This window comes from Chroicocephalus ridibundus, chromosome 6 (assembly GCF_963924245.1).
Source record: "Chroicocephalus ridibundus chromosome 6, bChrRid1.1, whole genome shotgun sequence".
In the NCBI taxonomy this organism is placed as follows: Eukaryota; Metazoa; Chordata; class Aves; order Charadriiformes; family Laridae; genus Chroicocephalus; species Chroicocephalus ridibundus.
This window is the reverse complement of record NC_086289.1, coordinates 56537640-56556456: the sequence shown is the minus strand read 5'-3', so window position 1 is coordinate 56556456 and position 18817 is coordinate 56537640. Positions and strand designations below refer to the sequence as shown.

General features: G+C 42.9%; 1 protein-coding gene across 1 annotated transcript; it reads right to left on the bottom strand.

Annotated features, from left to right (window-relative positions):
* Positions 1 to 1633: 1633 nt before the first annotated feature.
* PARL (presenilin associated rhomboid like) lies at positions 1634 to 15536 on the bottom strand. Its single transcript, XM_063339066.1, has 10 exons — positions 15212 to 15536; positions 14938 to 15130; positions 14584 to 14724; positions 11502 to 11550; positions 9722 to 9817; positions 8170 to 8319; positions 7626 to 7696; positions 6177 to 6278; positions 4194 to 4291; positions 1634 to 1960 (listed from the first exon to the last, which is right to left on the bottom strand). Exons 1-10 carry the CDS (start codon positions 15508 to 15510, stop codon positions 1843 to 1845), a joined length of 1317 nt encoding a protein of 438 aa, XP_063195136.1. The 5' UTR covers positions 15511 to 15536; the 3' UTR covers positions 1634 to 1842.
* Positions 15537 to 18817: the final 3281 nt, after the last annotated feature.

The following is an 18817-nucleotide window of genomic DNA, read 5'->3' as shown; positions in this document are numbered from 1 at the left end:
TTGTGTTTTGTTTTTTTATGTGGAGGTTTCTCTTTCATTCTTCTAATTTCTTTGCCATCCAAAGGTGTGACTAAATACTGAGATATGGCATATACCGATGCCAGGTTTTGCAAGAAGCTCGCCAGAAAAGTATCTTATTTACTCTAGTGAGCTGTCAGAACTCCAGGCTTTTCCTGGTCTGACTGATTTGAGTATTGACTTTCACGCTGCAGTCTGAAAGCTGTTTTGGAGCAGAAAAGAGATTTTACCTTTGGCAGGCAACGCTGCACGGAGGCTCGGGTGCAAAATGACACGAGATCCACTGCCTGCCTACGTGAATGCTTTTTTACAACTTTACATATGTTAAATACCTCTAGGGTTTCTATAAACGAGGAAGATTCAGGTATTGAGCAGCCTTTAGAAGGGTAAATGCTGGTAGGCCTAGAGTTAAGGTGAAGCTTAGGCACGAGACCCTCAAACCGCAGCCACTGACTGAAATGACGGTGCTTTCCAAACCTCTCTGGCAGTTCCAGGATGGTTTGTCAGGAGCTTCGAGCCCCTGCAACTCTGAGAATCCAGCAGAAGTGGATTGCCTCTGAAGGGTCAGCCTGAGAACATCCCCCTGCTCATCTGCACCCTTCCTGCGAGGATGCAGCCACACCACCGGGCCTCGGCAGGGCTAACGCACCGTGGGAGCGGGCCTCCAGCCCCTGCGAACAATACAGGGGCACGACTTCCAAACTTGGAGGTAGGCACTGGCTACTATGGTGAAAAACTTAATTGTAACCTTGACTTACTCATCTAGACCTGTGAAATATAACATCCTTCAGGGCTTATATGCTGCATTTCCTGCACTATTACTCCCTGCTGCTTTCAGCCAGGATCTCTAAAAAACCCTTGGCAAATACAGAAGTGTTGAAGAGATTAGATTAAGTCGTTCGGTGGATAAGCAAGGAAGGGAAGGGGGGGGGGGAATAAAAAGAAGCAGACAGAGACAATAATAGGTGCAAAACCAACATGTAAAATATGGTGAGCTATGGCTTTTGAGCTTCTTTGGCATGAAATACTCCCTTATGACAAGCCCGTTCAGTGGCCATCTGCTGCCGGCGTCTCCCTGCCTGCCTGTGCAGGAGGCAGGTGCTGCTGGCGCACGTCGGCTGCCCTCTGCTGCAGGCAGGGCTGCACTGTGGCTCAAGCCCTAAAAGCTGGCGTGCTTGTCCTGCGTGTCAGAGAAGCGGGAAAGGAGAAGTGACAGATTAGAAACAGAAAGCCAGAGAGCTTCTGGAACAGAGTAAAGGACTATTAGATATTCCAACTCTTTCATTTTTTTAAGCGTTTAAGTCGACAGGCACTTGAGAGATCAAATCCGCAAGTGTCTCATTTTCCAAGGGAGAAAAAAATTGAGACTTGAGCACTGGTCTGTGGCAGTAAGGGAGGTTACGGCAATTCTGCCTTCTAGGAAAGCACCTAGCGCCCTTTGGTGGACATTAGGGGGAGGCGTGATCCACTAACTTCCTCAGTTTTAAAAATGTTTGTCTTCCTAAGTGTTAACCAGTTTACACCCTTTTGAAGTTTCCTGGACAGAGCTTTCCCTTACTTCATTGCAAAGCTTTTTTTTATTCCTCCTTTACCAAATGTAACGCAGACTGTTACCTCAGAGAGCAATAGGATAAAAACCTTTATTGTTCCGCCTTTGTCAGAGTTCATTTTCTATTCATGTGTGTTTTTGTAAGTGTAGTTTGCATTAGAAACTTCAGCTCCTTCGAGGCTTAATGCGGAGTAACAAAAAACCTTCACAACCAATTCAATCCCATGTCTTCAAGTAATATACCACTTGGGCACAAGGAATCTCTAGGATTGGAATCAGTTCGATCTTCCACCTCCTCCTTTTCCTGTGTTCTTTGTCCTCATTTCATGCCAAGCTTTCACCAGCGGTTCTCTGTTCTTCCATATGAGCTCGTGGCCGTAAGTCACGTACCACCTGAGAGAGAAAATATGAGTTAAAACTAACTGCAACTTTTCTCTGTAGATGAGGAACAGGCTGATCACTAAAATCAAGTGACTCAAATGTGTAGTGTAGGAGACAAGGTAAACTGAGGCAGAAAGAACAACGTTCTCAGAGAGCGGCAGGTAAGCTGCTTCTTCTCTTGGCTCCTAATAGTTAATCTCTCTGTGTTCTTGCTCAGCTCAGTCTTGAGGAATGGTTTTCACGTCTCTAAATTCATGCTCTCATGATTTCTACTTAAAAAAGATGCAAAAAAGTATTTCCATTTAAAAGACTGCTAAAACAGTACTGTTGCTTGTGCTAAGCCTTCCTGACAACGCCAAGTAAAAGTATTTTTCTCATATATAAATTCAACTGCCCCATAACAGACAGCCACATTCCGTTCAAAGTGAGTTTTCCTCTATAAACATCTAAATGAAGATTTAATCTATCTGTGTTCTAGCTTAATTTATATTCATAGAGAACTATATATGCTTATATATATCATATATAATTGGTTATGATATTCATATATGATAATCAGAAGCGATTAAGGCAGGGAGGTTATGGTGCAGAGGGGAAGCAACTGCATGAAAATAGGCTGAAGGTTCTCCCAAAGGTCTGACCTCACCTGGGTCCTGAATAACAAAAGTTGTGTTACATGAGCCATCGTGTAACAGGTGCCAGGCCAAATCAATCCCTTAAATCACATAGTCGCTTTCTGAAGGGGACAACTGTCTGTGAGGTCACATATAGAAAATACTTTGGCCATTCAACATATGTCCTAAATAGAGGCTCTGTTTTAGGATGAAGTGACCAAAATGATCACAGAGCAGGACAGACGTAGGTGAGGAAGGAAAGTATCTGTCAACTCAGGACAATTTTTACTGCAACTGGAACTGCAATCCTATTTAAACAATGAATAGGGGACCAGAACATCTCTCTTATGAAGAAAGGCTGAGGGATTTGGGTGTTTTTAGACTGGATAAAACACAACTGAGGGGGGATCTTATCAATGCTTATAAATACTGAAAGGGTGGGTGTCAGGAGGATGGGGCCAGGCTCTTTTCAGTGGTGCCCAGTGACAGGACAAGGGATAATGGGCACAAACTTGAACATAGGAAGTTCCACCTAAACATGAGGAGGAACTTCTTTACCCTGAGGGTGGCAGAGCCCTGGCACAGGCTGCCCAGAGAGGTGGTGGAGTCTCTGTCTCTGGAGACATTCCAAACCCGCCTGGACGCGTTCCTGTGCAACCTGCTCTGGGTGACCCTGCTCTGGCAGGGGTTTGGACTAGATGATCTCCAGAGGTCCCTTCCAACCCCTACCATTATTACAATGAACAAGCTGATATAGATACATCATGGCAGAAAGTAGTTATGAATTGGCAAGACCGCATCAAATGCAGTTGTGATACCAAAGAAGGGGAGAAAAGGAGACTGTGCAGCACAGAACTTATGGACGCCAAAGCAAAAAATAGCAAACAAAGGCAAACCAGTTTGCAGATCAAAATAAAAATGTCCTCCATCTGTTTCTTTGTCAGGTAGGCTTTTCCTATGCCTACATAAAAAGTTTAAAAATGCTCTTAATTGTGCAAATTAAGACAACATTGCAATCAGGTAGAAGGGGAAACACTCGTTAAATGATGTAGTTCAAACATGGAACAATGCAGAACTGTTCCCTACAAACTGGTTTCTAGGAGTTCTTCCCAATTAGGAATGTTCCACACAAAGACAACAGCAGCAACACTGAGAAACAGCTGAAGAGGCTGCTCAAAGGAATTTGGCCTGAACTTATAATAACTCTAGCTCTCTCTAAATTGGTAATTAGAGGAAAAACATTGAGACAAAGGAACTTTCTTAGCTGTGCAATTCTGAAGTTATTTTAATTTGTCCATGCTGTGTTTTGTGAGATCTTTTCTGCCTTGTGACTCTCCTCATTGTGCTGAGGAGAGCAGGACAAGAGACAGCCAGCCCAGGTTATGGTGACAGGACAATCTGACATCTAATCTACCATTCTAAGGCAGTTCTTTCAGTTCTATGGATTTGTTAACAGCATTTTCCACACAGTTTTATAGCGCTATAAAGGTAACAGTGAGTTGTCTTCAATGCTACTTAAGACAACCTTCTAAAAAATCCCCACGCTTCAGAGATAAGAGGAAGTAAAGAGAAAAAAAAAACAGGATGAATTTAAATACAAAACAAAGAGAAGTCAGTAAATACAGACTTACATTCCAAAGAGAGCTCCCCCAAGATGTGCAGCATGGTCAAAAAGTCTCCAGCCTAGAGCAAGCCCTGCAGTGTCAAATGCAATTATGGCTTTTAAAGCCTGGAAAGGAAAGGAACGTGGAACAGACAGATCAGTCACAGCATATAATGGTCACTGATAACAAAGTTCCATATTCTGTCACAGAGCAAAAATTTGGTATCAAAACCCATCCCCTTTATATCAAAGAAATCACTGTAAAAAAAAAAAATATTGTTTTAAACCAATAGACTCAGTCTTTAGCTGTACTGCGCTGTCAAAATACAGACATGAACAGCTACAGAATAATGCAGGGTGGGAACGTGGCCTTTTCAAATACTCGGTCTTTTCCAATCTTCATTTCTGAAGCTACACATACATTCCAAACTTGGAGCAGGGGAAAAAAAAAAAAGAGGAAGTTATGTGAAAGAGTACATGCTACAGGAGACCACAAAACACGGAATTGCAACATGCTCATTCACATAGCTTAGATTTATATGCATCTCTCCTCCCAAACACAATCCTCTAGTGGATGGAACGTGTGGGGCAGCATCCCTGTCATCTTAGCTCATATAAATTGATTATCACACTCTCCTAAGCAACACATCTGTTGGAAGACAGAAAATCAGGATGACAGCGAACAACTCCATGGCCAGAAACAGCACGAGCATCACTACACCAGCCCCAAGAGACATAAACCACCATAACTGTAATTATGCAAAATTTTACTAAATACCTCATTCCAAAAAGACCAGCAGATTTAACATCAGGATGAAATGTTACTTTAAGTAGGATTTCTCTCCTTAAGCATATGTGTTAGAATAGCAGCTATATTGCTACATTGGCTTGTTTATTTTAAAAGCAGGTTACAGTATATGCAAGGTAGGCTAAAGGAGTGCACAAAGTTTAGAAATACAATTACACAGTAGAGGTTCTTACTTAGGGCTAAAATTATTCCAACGTTTGTACTGCAATAGCTAATCTTGCTCTTGTCTTACTGTTGCAATGAGTAATTCCTCTGTGGCTCTGCTTTCTGCTTTCTCTGTGGCTCTGTCAAGATTTCTACCCTGGCCATCTTTTTTAGGAAAGATGCAGTTAAAGAGTAGCATGCAAAAAAAAAACCAAAAACCAAAAACAGGTCCACCTAAGCAGAAGTGCAAGAAAAACATGAAGGCTACATCTAAGAACACTTGTTCAAATCTGTAAGCTTCGCTTACAAAAAATATTAAATCTCATGATCCTGAAATGACAAAGCTTAACTGCTTCAAGTAAAACAGTAAAATAACTTTTAGTAGTGGACCAAAGATGATTAACTTATTAAAGCAAGTCCAGATATGACATGCTTTTCAAAACTGGGGCAGTGGATGTGCTTGAAAGAACTTAATGAAACAAAAATGAAGTCCTAGTACTACCCATGAAGAAGAGCCTCAGTAGTGGATTTCTAATCCCAACAGTGTTCTTAAAAGTACCAAAAGATGGCATACAAATGACACGGCAGGTATTCATCCAGGGCTGGAATGTTAGTTTACTGGAGAAACAAAATTCTGTTTTTCCCATCTCGATAAATTTTTTTTTTTTTTCAAAAAAAGTGTATCAGTATTAAATTAGCCTGTAACGAGTGCTGCTATAAAAATATCACCCATCTGAAAGAACAGTATGTCTACAGACGTTTCCTCAGACAGGTGAACCTGAGTCCCTCCCATCTTCTTTTGCCTCTTAGTATTAGATTTGAAACAGACCCGTGGAGGATGGAAGTTAGGATAATTCTAAATTGACTCCACACTTGCGTAATGACTGTGCTAGGCTACAATTCAGAACCAGTCTCCAGGACTTCCATGACCTGTGTTCTCTTTCAAAATAAATTTAACAGCTTAGAAACACAAAGGAAGAGGGCATACGCTCAGATACTGCAGAGGTATGGGGGAAACGTTTTACGAGTAGGATTTCTTTGAAGTTCAAAGGCACTTACGTTTCCTGCTGTAAATGTGAACATTGGAAGAAATATGATGGCTAATTTTGCTTCTGGCATCTTTGTACATACGGCTGCAAGGACAGTCATTATAGCTCCTGACTGCAAATACATTAAAATACACAAAAGTAAGCTTGAGATGTTACATAAGGGGAAACTTATTTTTTCTGCATGTGAACCCGTTTTCCTTTTGGCTTTTCTTTTCAAACGCCGCCCTGTGATAAACGTCAAATTACAAACCACAACAGCAAAGTTCAGAATAAAATAAAACATGACACCATTATTTAATTTCAACATCTGAAATTATAAATACTCAAAAAAAACCCCCTCAGATCCTCTCATATAATTAAGAAACACACCCCCCCCCCCCGATTTTTTTGAAGATAACAATTTATGTTAATGTGCTTTTTTTCCCAGTAAACCACAGAAATCTAACACATATTAATCAAACGCAGACATCTCAGATAAAGGGAATCATTGTGAAGCTTGAACCGAAACAAGGAAAATAACAGATGGACAGGGACAATAAACCTTTTGTCAATGAAACAAGCAACTCCCTGGTTTGTACTAAATTGACCATGGGCTTTTGTATCTGTGAAATATCTCAATGGAAAGGCTGTAAATACAGTGAACTAATGCAACGCATGGCAATTTCAGTAAGTTTGGATCAATAAGACTAATGGAAAGTAACTTGCTCCAGACACAGTTTATTCAATGATAAAGCAACAGTACATAAACAGCACTACCAAAAATTCTAACTTCGGGACAGCTCAACAGATTTTTTCCATTCCAATTGAAAAATAAGAATCTGAACTTTTGGCTCTTATCAAAGTTACTTGGTAAAGTTAGGAAGCCTTTAAAACTTGACCAATGGTTAGGTTCACCTCAAACTTCTAGCAAGTTAAGTGTTTTTAAGTGTTCTACTACTAAAAATACTTGTAGACAACCGCAACACCTTCTGAGCCTGCCTCATCTTTCATACTGCGAGACTTTTGGCAGGAGCACTGCCCTTTCTGCATAGCACGCCCTACAACTTCCGCTACTATCACATGCTGATTTTGATTGTCTGATTACAGTATCTCTTTCTAAAGTGTTCTATTTTCCATTAGAGAAGACTGATACACAATTATGAAATGACTTATGAAATAAGTGGTAAAACTGAACTATCTGCTCAGTGACAAGAGGTCCTGCTGTTAAGTAATCATTTACCAGTCATTAGCATTAAGTGGCATTAGTTATGGGCTGTCGCTGCAAGAAGGAGTTCGCATATTTGAAGACTAAGCAAGTTCTTGCACAGGAATCACTGCCTGTTACTTGGTTTTGGTAAACCTTCCTAGTTTCCATAATCCCAAATATATTCTTGGCTTTTAAGTAGGTTAAAGAATACAGCAGGCTTTGAAAAGGGCTTCAGAGATCATTATAAGGTCTCCCATATTCCAAGATACTTACGGCTCCAAGGGATGGTTCAAACTTTCCAGTGGCCATTTTAGCAACGTAGCTGACAAAAGTGGAGATAACCCCTAGAAAGCAAAAATGCTTATTGGAAACAATACCAGCAACGCAGAAAAGCGCGAGAAAGTGCAACGATGTTATCTGAACATCTTCCTACAGAAGTTAGGTGGTGTGGCTTGGGGGTTGTTTTTGGGTGTTTTGGGGGTGTGTGCCATGTGCGTTTGTTTTAACTTGAATTAACTGTCATCTTTTCCCACAAAACTCCCATGAATCTGTATTAAGAACTATTTTATTTTGGTAGCTAAGCATGACTTAAAACCAGATACTTGTATTGTCATGATATTTTGAAGCTAAATATCCTAAACCCATTAAAATTCTGTATGACAGCAAATAAGTACTGCAGTTAGTACAGAGCAATGCGTGGGACTGAACTATGGCCATCTGTCATCATACATCTATTAACCGTGCACTTGCTTTACTTGCATGAATACGTATTTATATTTTTTTAAAGTGTTGTAAATATATATATATTTAACATTACCAGCAGAAAGGTACACTGCAATGAACTGCTCACATCCCAGAAGAGAGACAATGCTGCTGGAAAAACTCCATAAAACGTACATATTTGCCGCCATGTGGAATAGAGAGAAGTGACTAAATGTAGAGAGCAGCATGGGAGAACACAGGGCTCCTACAGAAGAGAAAAACAATGGGAAAACAAAAAAAAGTCAGTGCTTTAATTTGCTTCAGCTTCCATGTCATGCAGACTAGAAATTTATCAAGACATAGGCTAATTACACTTAGAATTCTCAAATACAAGCTATGTAATAAACCCTGAAATGTGACAAATTTCAAATTCCATGTAATACCTTTTGAAAGGTAGGACATGTACCCCAGAGATACGCAAGCCGTACACACAGCTACTTTAGAAAGCCGTAATTACCTATTGGGGAATGTTTCATATAAAACATTTATCTTAAAACATGTCTCCTATGCTTTGGAAAGGAAAAAAGGTTTTATTCATGTATGTATACGGTGAAAAATTTTTAATATCTCATGAGCATCTATATAAAATTATTTTGCTACAGAGGTGGATTCATAAAAAAAACCCCTATTTTTTTCTAAAAAGCTACTAGCTCTCCCTCACTGAAATAGTAACCTTGAAATTGCAAAAAAACCCCATTAGCAGGTTTAAAGGTCAACATTATTTAAAATAGGGGTGTTTGGGATGACTGATGCTCAGTTCTGGATAATAGCGATCTTCAGCTTTGGAGCATGTGTGGGAAATTGGTTGAGTTTTCACATTTTCAGCAGAAATTAAGAGGACAGCAGAAAGTACCCTCCTAACGCACGTTTGTCTCACCCTTTTAGTTCTTTTCTCTACTGTAGAAATGAAAGATAATTGTTGTGCCATTAAATACTAGTCACTTGCTTTTCTAAGTTAACCTCTTCAAAATATTTCACATACAGTGAAAGCCAAGTTTCTGTAGGTTTGTTTTGTTTTTTTTCTTTTAACGCCTACCCAAAGCACAGCTTTCAAACAAGGGCTCTATACATAACACACAGAGTAATGCTTGTCCATTGACGAAAGCGCACATGCATGGGACTGATGACTGTTCTATCTGCAACCCCCAGAACATTAAAGGAAGAAAAAAAAAATCATATTTGAGACTATTTTTCGAATGGCATGACATAATACAATTTATTTTCCTCCCAACCAAAGACTGGCACAATTAGCATTCTTTCCAGGAAAGCAGTGAGATCCCTGGGAGAAGCACCTTTACAAAGGCAGGAGCTGCATCCCGCTGAATGCAGTATAAGGCCAGATAGCAGGCAACAGTTTTGATGTTACAACATTTAGAAAAACACCAGTGAGGGCTTTTTTTTTTTTTTTTCTTAATCCATTACTTCTAACTTTTTTCCCCTAGAAGTGTTTTTTGTCTGGGCAAAATGTTGTATTTGGGCATGACTGAGATCGCTTGTGGGTGATGGAGCTGTAAGCAAGCTATGTGCTACCCAAAGCTTTTGCAGTACGATCAGAGGCTCTATGACATCCCAATTTAAAGAAGTTCCCCAAATTACTGTTCACTTACTGGAGGATGGATCTGAGGTGAAATATGTAAACATAACCCGTCGCATACCAGGCAGCCTCCATAAACAGAATACAAAGACATTTGCAGCTATAATACCTATTAAAAGGAAAAAAAAGTATAAAAGCAAGTTATGCCTGTAACATGACACAATGCTTACTGTAAACAAGCATTCAAAAGTAAGCTTAGAAGATTTATACTTTTTCTTCACTATTTCATTAAGAGCAGTATCCACTTCTAACTTTACAAAACGTTTTGAAAAAGCAAAGGAAAATACTGAAAGCTATATTTATATAGTGGAAGCCTTCCCAGGAATAAGACATTTGATTGTTTTAACGTACGATGTAATGAATGAATGCAACAACCCAGAAAAGCTGTACTTCAGACATTCAAGGTATGGTTTCAAACTCCTATTCCACTGTAGAACCACTGAAACAAGGGCCAGCTTAAGAGGTCTCACTTCTTGCCTCTCAAGCTGCTTATGCCCAAATGCCACCGATGTACTGCACAGTTGCATTTAACTGCGCAGGGAGGCTTGGGGAAGCACACAGACACACAGAACGCACCCCTTCCATCTTCTCGGGAGGTTCGGTTTTGAGGTAATGGTAAAGATAAGTGTTTAGAGATCAAGTATAAAAAGTTGAGTTGGCATTGCTAAGGCACAGTTACCGTTGGGAGAGAGCAAACGCACAGCTTTTTACTTCACAGATGTTTACTGCAATCTTATTTCAGTTTAAATAAGAATTAGAAACATAATGATTCAAAGTTATTGTTTCTTGTTTAAAGTGCCTTCTCTATTTCTACCCAAGCATGTAGGTATTTAAAATGTTTTATAATAGCTAGAAACATTAAAGGGGAAAATAACTGTGCTTCCTTTACAGAATGGAAAATGTCACATAATTATTCTCTATTTGAAGTTTGCAACAAAATGCAAGAACCGTGAAAAGCTATGGTACATAAATCCCAGAGCCAAAATTTTAACAGATATCATCTTTTGGCACGCCATCCTGTTCCACCATGCTCTTTTATTTGAGGAAATATTTTGCCTGCACGCTACACTAGGATGTTACAAAACTCTCAGTAATTTCACTACAGTAAGCTCAACCTTTTTATGGCAATCAGGGCTAAGTATCCGAATGGCTTGGGGTCTACCAGCTAGAATTTATATTGCTTGTGAGATTAACTCCATGTTGAGGGATGCTCTAGGGAATACAGAATATGAATCTTCACCCCACCCCTCCCTCCACCCCAATACGATATTTGTATCTGTATCCTGACTTGGCTTGCATGTTGAAGAGCAATACAAAACTTCTTGACAGGACTTATTAGCATGTAAAATAAAAAACAGCAAATACAGCTTAGCTACTTTATTTGGAAAGCTCACAAGATAGTCGCTTCTTGTTTGCAACAGTATGTATGTAAAATAGCAAAAAAATTAGCAGGGAGTTTTATTTCCACGTATCAGTGGAATATATATACTCATATTCCTCCTAAAAGCATTTGCTGTTTTTCACAGTTCCCGAGAAAAATGTTGCTGGGAGAAGATTCTTGCTAATCCTTCACACTCTCTCACATAAACGCATAGGAATTTTTTCAATGTGTACAAGAAATAGTTTGTGAGAAGGAAGTGTAGCAGAAATAGTGTATGTGCAGGTGTAAGTCTACACATGCTTTGTGCCTAACAACCTAAACGTGGTAGGAAAGCCATCTGTTTTAACATACTGTACCTGTTTGCCATATTTCTCTTCCTGTGAATGTCTAATACTTGTAAGCTAACACAAACCTGTCACAGTCCGCTGACCCTCAGTCAGGTTATTCCACCAGCTGTTAACCTGAAATGGAATTGCTGTACATCAGTGCCGCTGCAGAGCATTAGCAATTTCAAAACCAGTTACACAACGTTCTACCTTTTTAAGAATGGAAAGCATTTCTTTGAAATCTGTTAAGTAAATCTGTTTCAAACATTTTTTTTCTCTGATTGGTTTAGCTTTTCAAGTCGGCGTTTCCTTACTCAAGAACAGTTATTTACCCTCCTTTTCATAAAATATCCCAACATAGATGAAGAGTTTCTTCAAAAAGAACAGGGTTATATCCTTATAAGTGGTAATTATAATCTCACCTGCAGTTCATATACACCGAGCAGTTATATCCAACTGCACGGGTTTAACTCTGCTTGTACTAAACAAGGATCTAGCCCATAATGCTTACTTTAGCAGATTCGCCAAAGTTAGCATAAACCCTGCCTCCACTAAGCCTCACCCTAACACTGTCTAACATCACACCACCCACCTTCGAGAGATTCCACTTTTGTGCCAGGGTCACTTTTGCGGAGGTGGCTCACAAGATGTGGAATCCATTCCCCCTTGCGTCCAGCTCACCCAGCCCTCCTCCAAGTTTAAAACCCCTGAAAAAGTTTATTTTGAGTGCAGTCAGCCCACAGACAAATTCCACCCCCTCTTTCCCTTCCTCAGCTTTCAGAATCATTTTGGACAAATATTTTACTGATAGCTCAATGACCTTCCAACCATACTGATGGGGACAACGTCACAGAAATTATCTGTAGGTTGGAGGAGGGTGGAAACAATGTTGTATGAAACAAATCATTCACTATTTGATATCAAAGTAACGATTTAATTGCATTTTTTTTGTTTAATTCTCTGGCACAGGGTACAGATGCTAGTATTTCCTACAAAGTTCTCCAGTATAAGAACACTAAACAAACATGGTTTTACTAAAATACAAGAAGTAGATGCCCTCAGAAGCTATTGGGGGATCCTGAACTTTTAAAAACAGAACTTACCAGCTGAAGACAAGGTTTGGGAGTTTAAGCCCATTAACAAGGGGGCAGTTTTGTTTTATTTTTCGGATAGCTAATCACCAGATCTTCCTCATCAGGTTTTGAAGGAAAATAAAAAAATAAACCCAAAATTACTTAATATTTTAAGTGGTAATTATAATCTCACCTGCAGTTCATATACACCGAGCAAGAAAGCATGGGTCTGGCTAGGACAGAGTTAATTTTCTTTACAGCAGCTCATACACGGTGCTGTGTTTTAGATTTTTGACCAGACCAGTACTGATAACACACTAATATTCTAGCTTTTGCTGCACAGTGTTTGCACAGCATCAAGACCTTTTCCATTTCTCACTCTGCCCCTGCAGTGAATAGACTGGGGGTGCGCAATAGGCTGAGAGGGGATACAACCAGGAAGATGACCCGAACTAACAAGAGACCTATTTCCTACCATAATAAAAGGAAAAAGAGGAGATTTTAGGAAGTTTAGACATTTTTTGTTCACGAACTGGCTGGGCATTGGTCTACCCACAAAAGACCATGAGTGACTGCCTTTGCATCACTTGTTTTTTTCTCTGACTTAGCCTTCACTTTAATTATACAATTTTTTTTGGTTGTTGTATTATCTTTAGCCCCAAGTTTTCTTGCTTTTATTCTTCCTTTCCTCTTACCCCACCCCACTGGAGGTTTGTGGGGGACGTTTGCAAGCAGCTGTGCGGAGGTCAGCTGCCCACCAGGGTTAACGCACAACACATGCCCATTTCAAAACAAGTACCACAGTTCACACAATTCATGTGACAAAACCAGCTCCTCTGTGTCCTGCCCAGGGCCCTGTGCTTCTCCAGCTCCACATTCAGCCCTACTGCCCTTGGGCAAGCAGACCTGAAAGAGTAATGATGCCTGGTCCATCACAAGCCACAGCAGTAACCTTGACACAAACGTAAAACACATACGCGTGCTCAGTTTAGTTTTAAACACACTTAAATTGAAAACTAAATAACCGATATGCTGGGGATGCCAATTAAGTTTATAATAAGTCTTGCAGTACTTATGTTGCTCCTACTGCCCAAACTCCAAAGTATTTGTATGGAAATGTCAGCTCTCACAAAGTAAAAAGCCCCCTAAGCCCTCATATTTGTGAGGTAGAGGTTGAAAATACAAATGCATTCCAGAAGCCAGAGCATTAACAAATGTAATGTGTAAGGTTCAGAATTTAAACTAGCTCTGTCCTCTCTGGGAGTTCATGTTTGCTTTTAGGATTGCTTAGACATAGCAAGAATGGATTTTTTTTTATAGTCAAAAAGCAAAAGGTACCTAGTTTAGATATACAAACTACTACTACCGACCCAGGGCTATGAAGATGATTAGGGGATTGGAACACCTCTCTTATGAAGAAAGGCTGAGAGATTTGGGTCTCTTCAGTCTGGAAAAAAGACGGCTGAGGGGGGATCTTATCAATGCTTATAAATACTGAAAGGGTGGGTGTCAGGAGGATGGGGCCAGGCTCTTTTCAGTGGTGCCCAGTGACAGGACAAGGGATAATGGGCACAAACTTGACCATAGGAAGTTCCACCTAAACATGAGAAGGAACTTATTTACTCTGAGGGTGGCAGAGCCCCGGCACAGGCTGCACAGAGAGGTGGTGGCGTTTCTGTCTCTGGAGACATTCAAACCCCACCTGGACGCGTTCCTGTGCAACCTGCTCTGGGTGACCCTGCTCTGGCAGGGGGTTGGACTAGATGATCTCCAGAGGTCCTTTCCAACCCCTACCGTTCTGTGATTCTGTGACCTCCCTTCCCTGCTTTTCAGGATGAAGATGGCATTTTTCTCCAGTATAGCTTTTGCAGTGATATTGTGAGTTAAAGTTTTCTAGAATGAATTCTATTGGTTTTTTCTTGTGAGGTAATGCATCTACTGTAATTTGCTGAGAACCTACTACTTCTCCAAGTGAAAAATCAGGTTAAGCAGGGCAAATTGTACAAATGGCACACTGGACGAAAGCCGCGGTCACATTTCGCGTTTCTGTGGGGACCCACCCGTATGCGAACAGGCCTGGCCTGGCTCCGTGTACCTGCTTTCTGAAGTCCCCCCTCTTCTGGGGCCGTATTTTATCCAACCAGTCCGCCCGGGCTTCCTCGAAATAGGTCTGGACCCGCGACTTGAGGGACTCATACTGCCAGATGGCGGCCGACCCGAAGGCTGAGCCTGTGAACTGGGCAACATCAGATAAGAGTCAAAAGGAAGGCACTGTCCTGAGAGCTGTCCCTACGTGGCTTCACCTGAGGAAGCCAGGCTCACCACGGCCTGCGGTTCCTCGCCATTCCCGGTTGCCCGGCCCTGAGCAATGGGTCATGGCGACCGAGGCACCGCTGACAGACAGGGGTCTCGCCACCCCGCTCCCCCCCAGCCCCCAGCGGCCGCTTACCCCCACCGCGAAGAGGAGTGGTTTGACCAGGCGTCGCGGCGAGGGGCGGCCGGCGTGGGCGGGCGGCGGCGGCGGCGGGCAGAGGCTTCGGCGCGGGGGCGGCGGGCCGGGCCGCGCCTCGCCGGCGGGGGGCTCTTCGGGCCGCGGCCTCGCCCGGCGGAAACCCTGCCGCTGCTCCAGCAGCACCGTCAGCCTGTGGGGGAGAGACGCGGACCGTCAGCACCGCCCCGATGGACCATCCCCCCTTCCCCGGCTCGTCCCGGCCCGGCTGTACCTGTGTGGCCGGGGGCCCCAGGCGCGGGCCCAGCACCACCACGCCATCTTGGGCGCCTCCCCGCGCGCCGAGCGCTTCCGGGGCAGCCGGCCGCCATCTTGCGGTGGGGCCAGGGGGAGCCGCACGGTCACCCCCAGAGCGCCGGGCGAAGGGGCGGCCCCAAGACGTTCCCGGCGACGTGCCGGGGCTGCTGCTGGCCGCCGGGTCCGGTCCGCCCACCTCCCGCCCCGGCCGCCACGTGGAGAGGGTCGGCCCGGCTCTGCCCCGCCATGGTGGAGCGGGGCGCCTTCGGCCGCCATGATGAGTGTGGCAGCTCCTTTTGCCTCTCGCGTCCCTGGGTCAGTAGCGCTGGCGCCATGTAATTAGGGGCTTCCGTGGCTTTAATATATTCTTCTCTCTAGAAGGCTTCTGGAATAGACAGAGCCTGTCTCTTCCTAAGCCTGGGGCTCAGCCTGCAGCAGAGGAGGCTGTGGCTGCTGTCTCAGCCTTGCCTTGGTCGGCCATGTGGCTCTACCACACCTCACCACCTGTCCTCACCTTGTCCCTCCGCCCTGCCTCACCTCGCCTCACCACCGGGCTGCTCCGGGGAAAGGCTATGTGTGGCTGAGCAGGCGCCAGGCAGCTGCTCTTGCCCCACAGCCTCTTCTCAGGCCTCCTCACGGTGTTCCCCCTCATCCCGGTCGGTTGACGCCCTTGCTGCAGGCTCTGTCACTCTGCTCTTCCCGGTGCGATCCTCATGCCAGTGATGTGGCCGGGTGGTTCCCTGCAGGGCTGGCGAAGTGGTGTGCTGGGCAGTCCCTGCCCAGCCGGTGCTGCCAACACCGACGCCCTCCTGAAATTAAATGGAAAAAGAAAATAGGTATTTTTGCTTTGAAAGTAACTTGTAATTGGTAAGTTTCAAGAAGTTGCGTGCACCTTTCTGGTTATCTGTGTTGTGGAGATACTAATGGGACAGCCAAGTGGCCTGTGCGCCAGTCATGGCTCGGCCTCCAGAGCTGCCAAAATCAAGCAGCTGAATAAACAATGGCTTATCTCAAAGGTGCATGGGGAGGATGAGAGGCAGCAGCCACATGTTGCAGCAGGACAAGTTCTGTGTGGGTGTGAGGAACACACCCCATGGGAGAGCGGTTGTGCTGTCTCCAGCTTTGGAGGCTGCCCTGGTGTGACAGGATGGGGCTTGGGCAACCCGACCCAACACTGAAGCTGTGCTTTAGCATGAGGTTGGCGTCCATGCTGTCCCTTACAACCCAAATTATTCTGTATTTCATTGTGTGAAGGGACAGTTAATAGCAAGATGAGAATAATCTGTATATTGTAATTGTAAGTGGCTATAAGCCTGATTAGACTATTAATAAGTTAAACCACCTTCAGGAGCACAGTTACAAAGTCAAATTGTTTGGAAATGGAGAGGAAATAAATTAACATTGTTCCTCTTTTTTTTTTTTTAAACAAGTAGTGAGTTTACCTTTTCAACTCAAGGTCAGACTCTGACCTGAGGTAGCCTCTGTAAACTTGTGGTGGGAGGCTGCTCTAAGTGGTTTAGTACTGTATTTAAATCTGCATTTTATCTCTTTCTGATTGTACAGGTGGCCATGGGTCAGCCTCAGAATTTGCTTGAAGTCAGAAATGATTAGCAGGTTCAAAGCCATACATTGCTGGTGTTAAAATGTATAGATACATATGTAAACGAAACCAGTGTTGTAATCAATGCTCTGTCTCTGTTATTCTATCTAACAAAATGAAAAAGAAGTAAAAGAGTTTTTTAACTCTCCAGTTTAGGCACTTTTATCACTGGTTTTTGCTTCCAGAAACCTTATCAGGAGTGATTTGATTGTTGAACCGACTTAAATATTTTTCTTTGTTAACCCTTCCCATCCTGTGTTCAAGCCACATACATTTTGGCTGTGCTGTTTTTAATATTAAGATGATTTTGCTCCTCCAGGGCTTGTTTTTATCACATTAAAGCTCTTAGCTGTATATAGCCTATGTGTGAGGTTTGCGAGGTGTGATGCTCTGCGCTTTATGTATTTGTTTGGTTTTGGTTTATGATCATTCTCCTTTGGGCAGTTCCAACGCATATTTGCTATTGTGCCATCTGGCAGATGTGGCAGCTGGTACGATCAAGTCCTGAAGGGCGGGGTGTATGTGGCACAGGTTGAAAGAGGAGGACAAATGTGGTGTCATTTGAAGTAACAAGCTGTTTGCTTTTGAAAGCTTCTCTTTTGCAGATGGTTTCTGTTAGCGAACTCTTACCCTGTTAAAGCAATGTGTTTCAGGGGCATTGCTTTTATTGTTAAAACTACAAGAGTGGTAAGAAATCAGCACCGCCATCACATGGGGACTGCAGTCGTGTGCATGACTGGTGTCCCAGAGGGAATAAGGTATCGCCTGGACTGTCCCATGGGTTTTACATGGTAGCAGCAGGGTCAGGAAGGGATGAATGAGAGTGGCTCCTTGGGGCAGGAGAAGACTAAGAGAGGAGGAACAACAGCAGCAAAGTGGTTGCAGAGCCATTCCTGGTGGATCTCCTTTGGCCAGGAGCCAGGGAGATCTGTCCTGCCTTAGGGCATGTCTGAAATCACAAACGGTTTTATTAATGTGATCCACTGTATGGGTGTCTGTCTGCGCTGATTACTGATTGCAGGGCTTAAATGCTGCTAGGGAAATATAAAGAATGTAAAGAAAATGGATTTTTTTTTTTTTTAAACAAGCAAACACCCCCCACCCCCTGCCCTTGTATTACCCACTACAAACATGCGTTTCAGGAGAGGCTCTAGGGCTCTCTGCGCCTGCCTTGTGTGCCCTATTAATATGTGACCCATCACTGGGCTCTCAACCCTCACTGAGACCCCACACCCACTCCCTCGTCCCAAAGGGTTCAAATCCCGGCACTGCATGCTTTGCTTCCTAAGCAGTAAAGGTTTTCTTTGCATGCTTGTCTTAAGAAAATAAAACACCTTTGTGTTGGTCCATTGTGCACTGTGCTATCAAAGGTTATTCTTCTTGCCACTTTACATCTCCCTGTGTATTGAATTGAAATGTCACCATCTAGATTCAGACGTGTACCTTTCTGTTGAGGAGTACTTGCCCACAGCGAGGAGCTCATGGATGCTGAATCATCTCTAACAGGCACATTAATACGGGAGTATTAATATACCTGTTAGAGACAGTGAAAGAAGGACTTTTACAGTGGCGTTTGTAGTCCTGCTATAACAAGGTTGAATTTGGGTCAGGGTGGAGGATTGCAAAATCTGGTTTCCAAGCTTCCTCACTTTGAAACCTATGATATTTTAAATTATTGTATTTTAATGAAAAGTTTGTGTTTACAAATTTGACATATGACCTACCTATAGTGATGGTGTAGAACATATAGTTTTATCTACTTTTCCTTACTGCCAGGAGTGGATTGTGATCGGACGGATCATACCTGTGTAATAGGCAGAAACATTCATTTAGATTATTGGCCTGACCATGTGGTGTGAAGTCTGCTTGAAGTTGTTGCTGAATTTAAATTTATCATTTATTTCAGATATTCTCTGTTGACAGTTACGCATGTTTTGAAGAGGCTGTGCAATCACTTGAGAGGCAAATGCTCCCTCCTCAGTG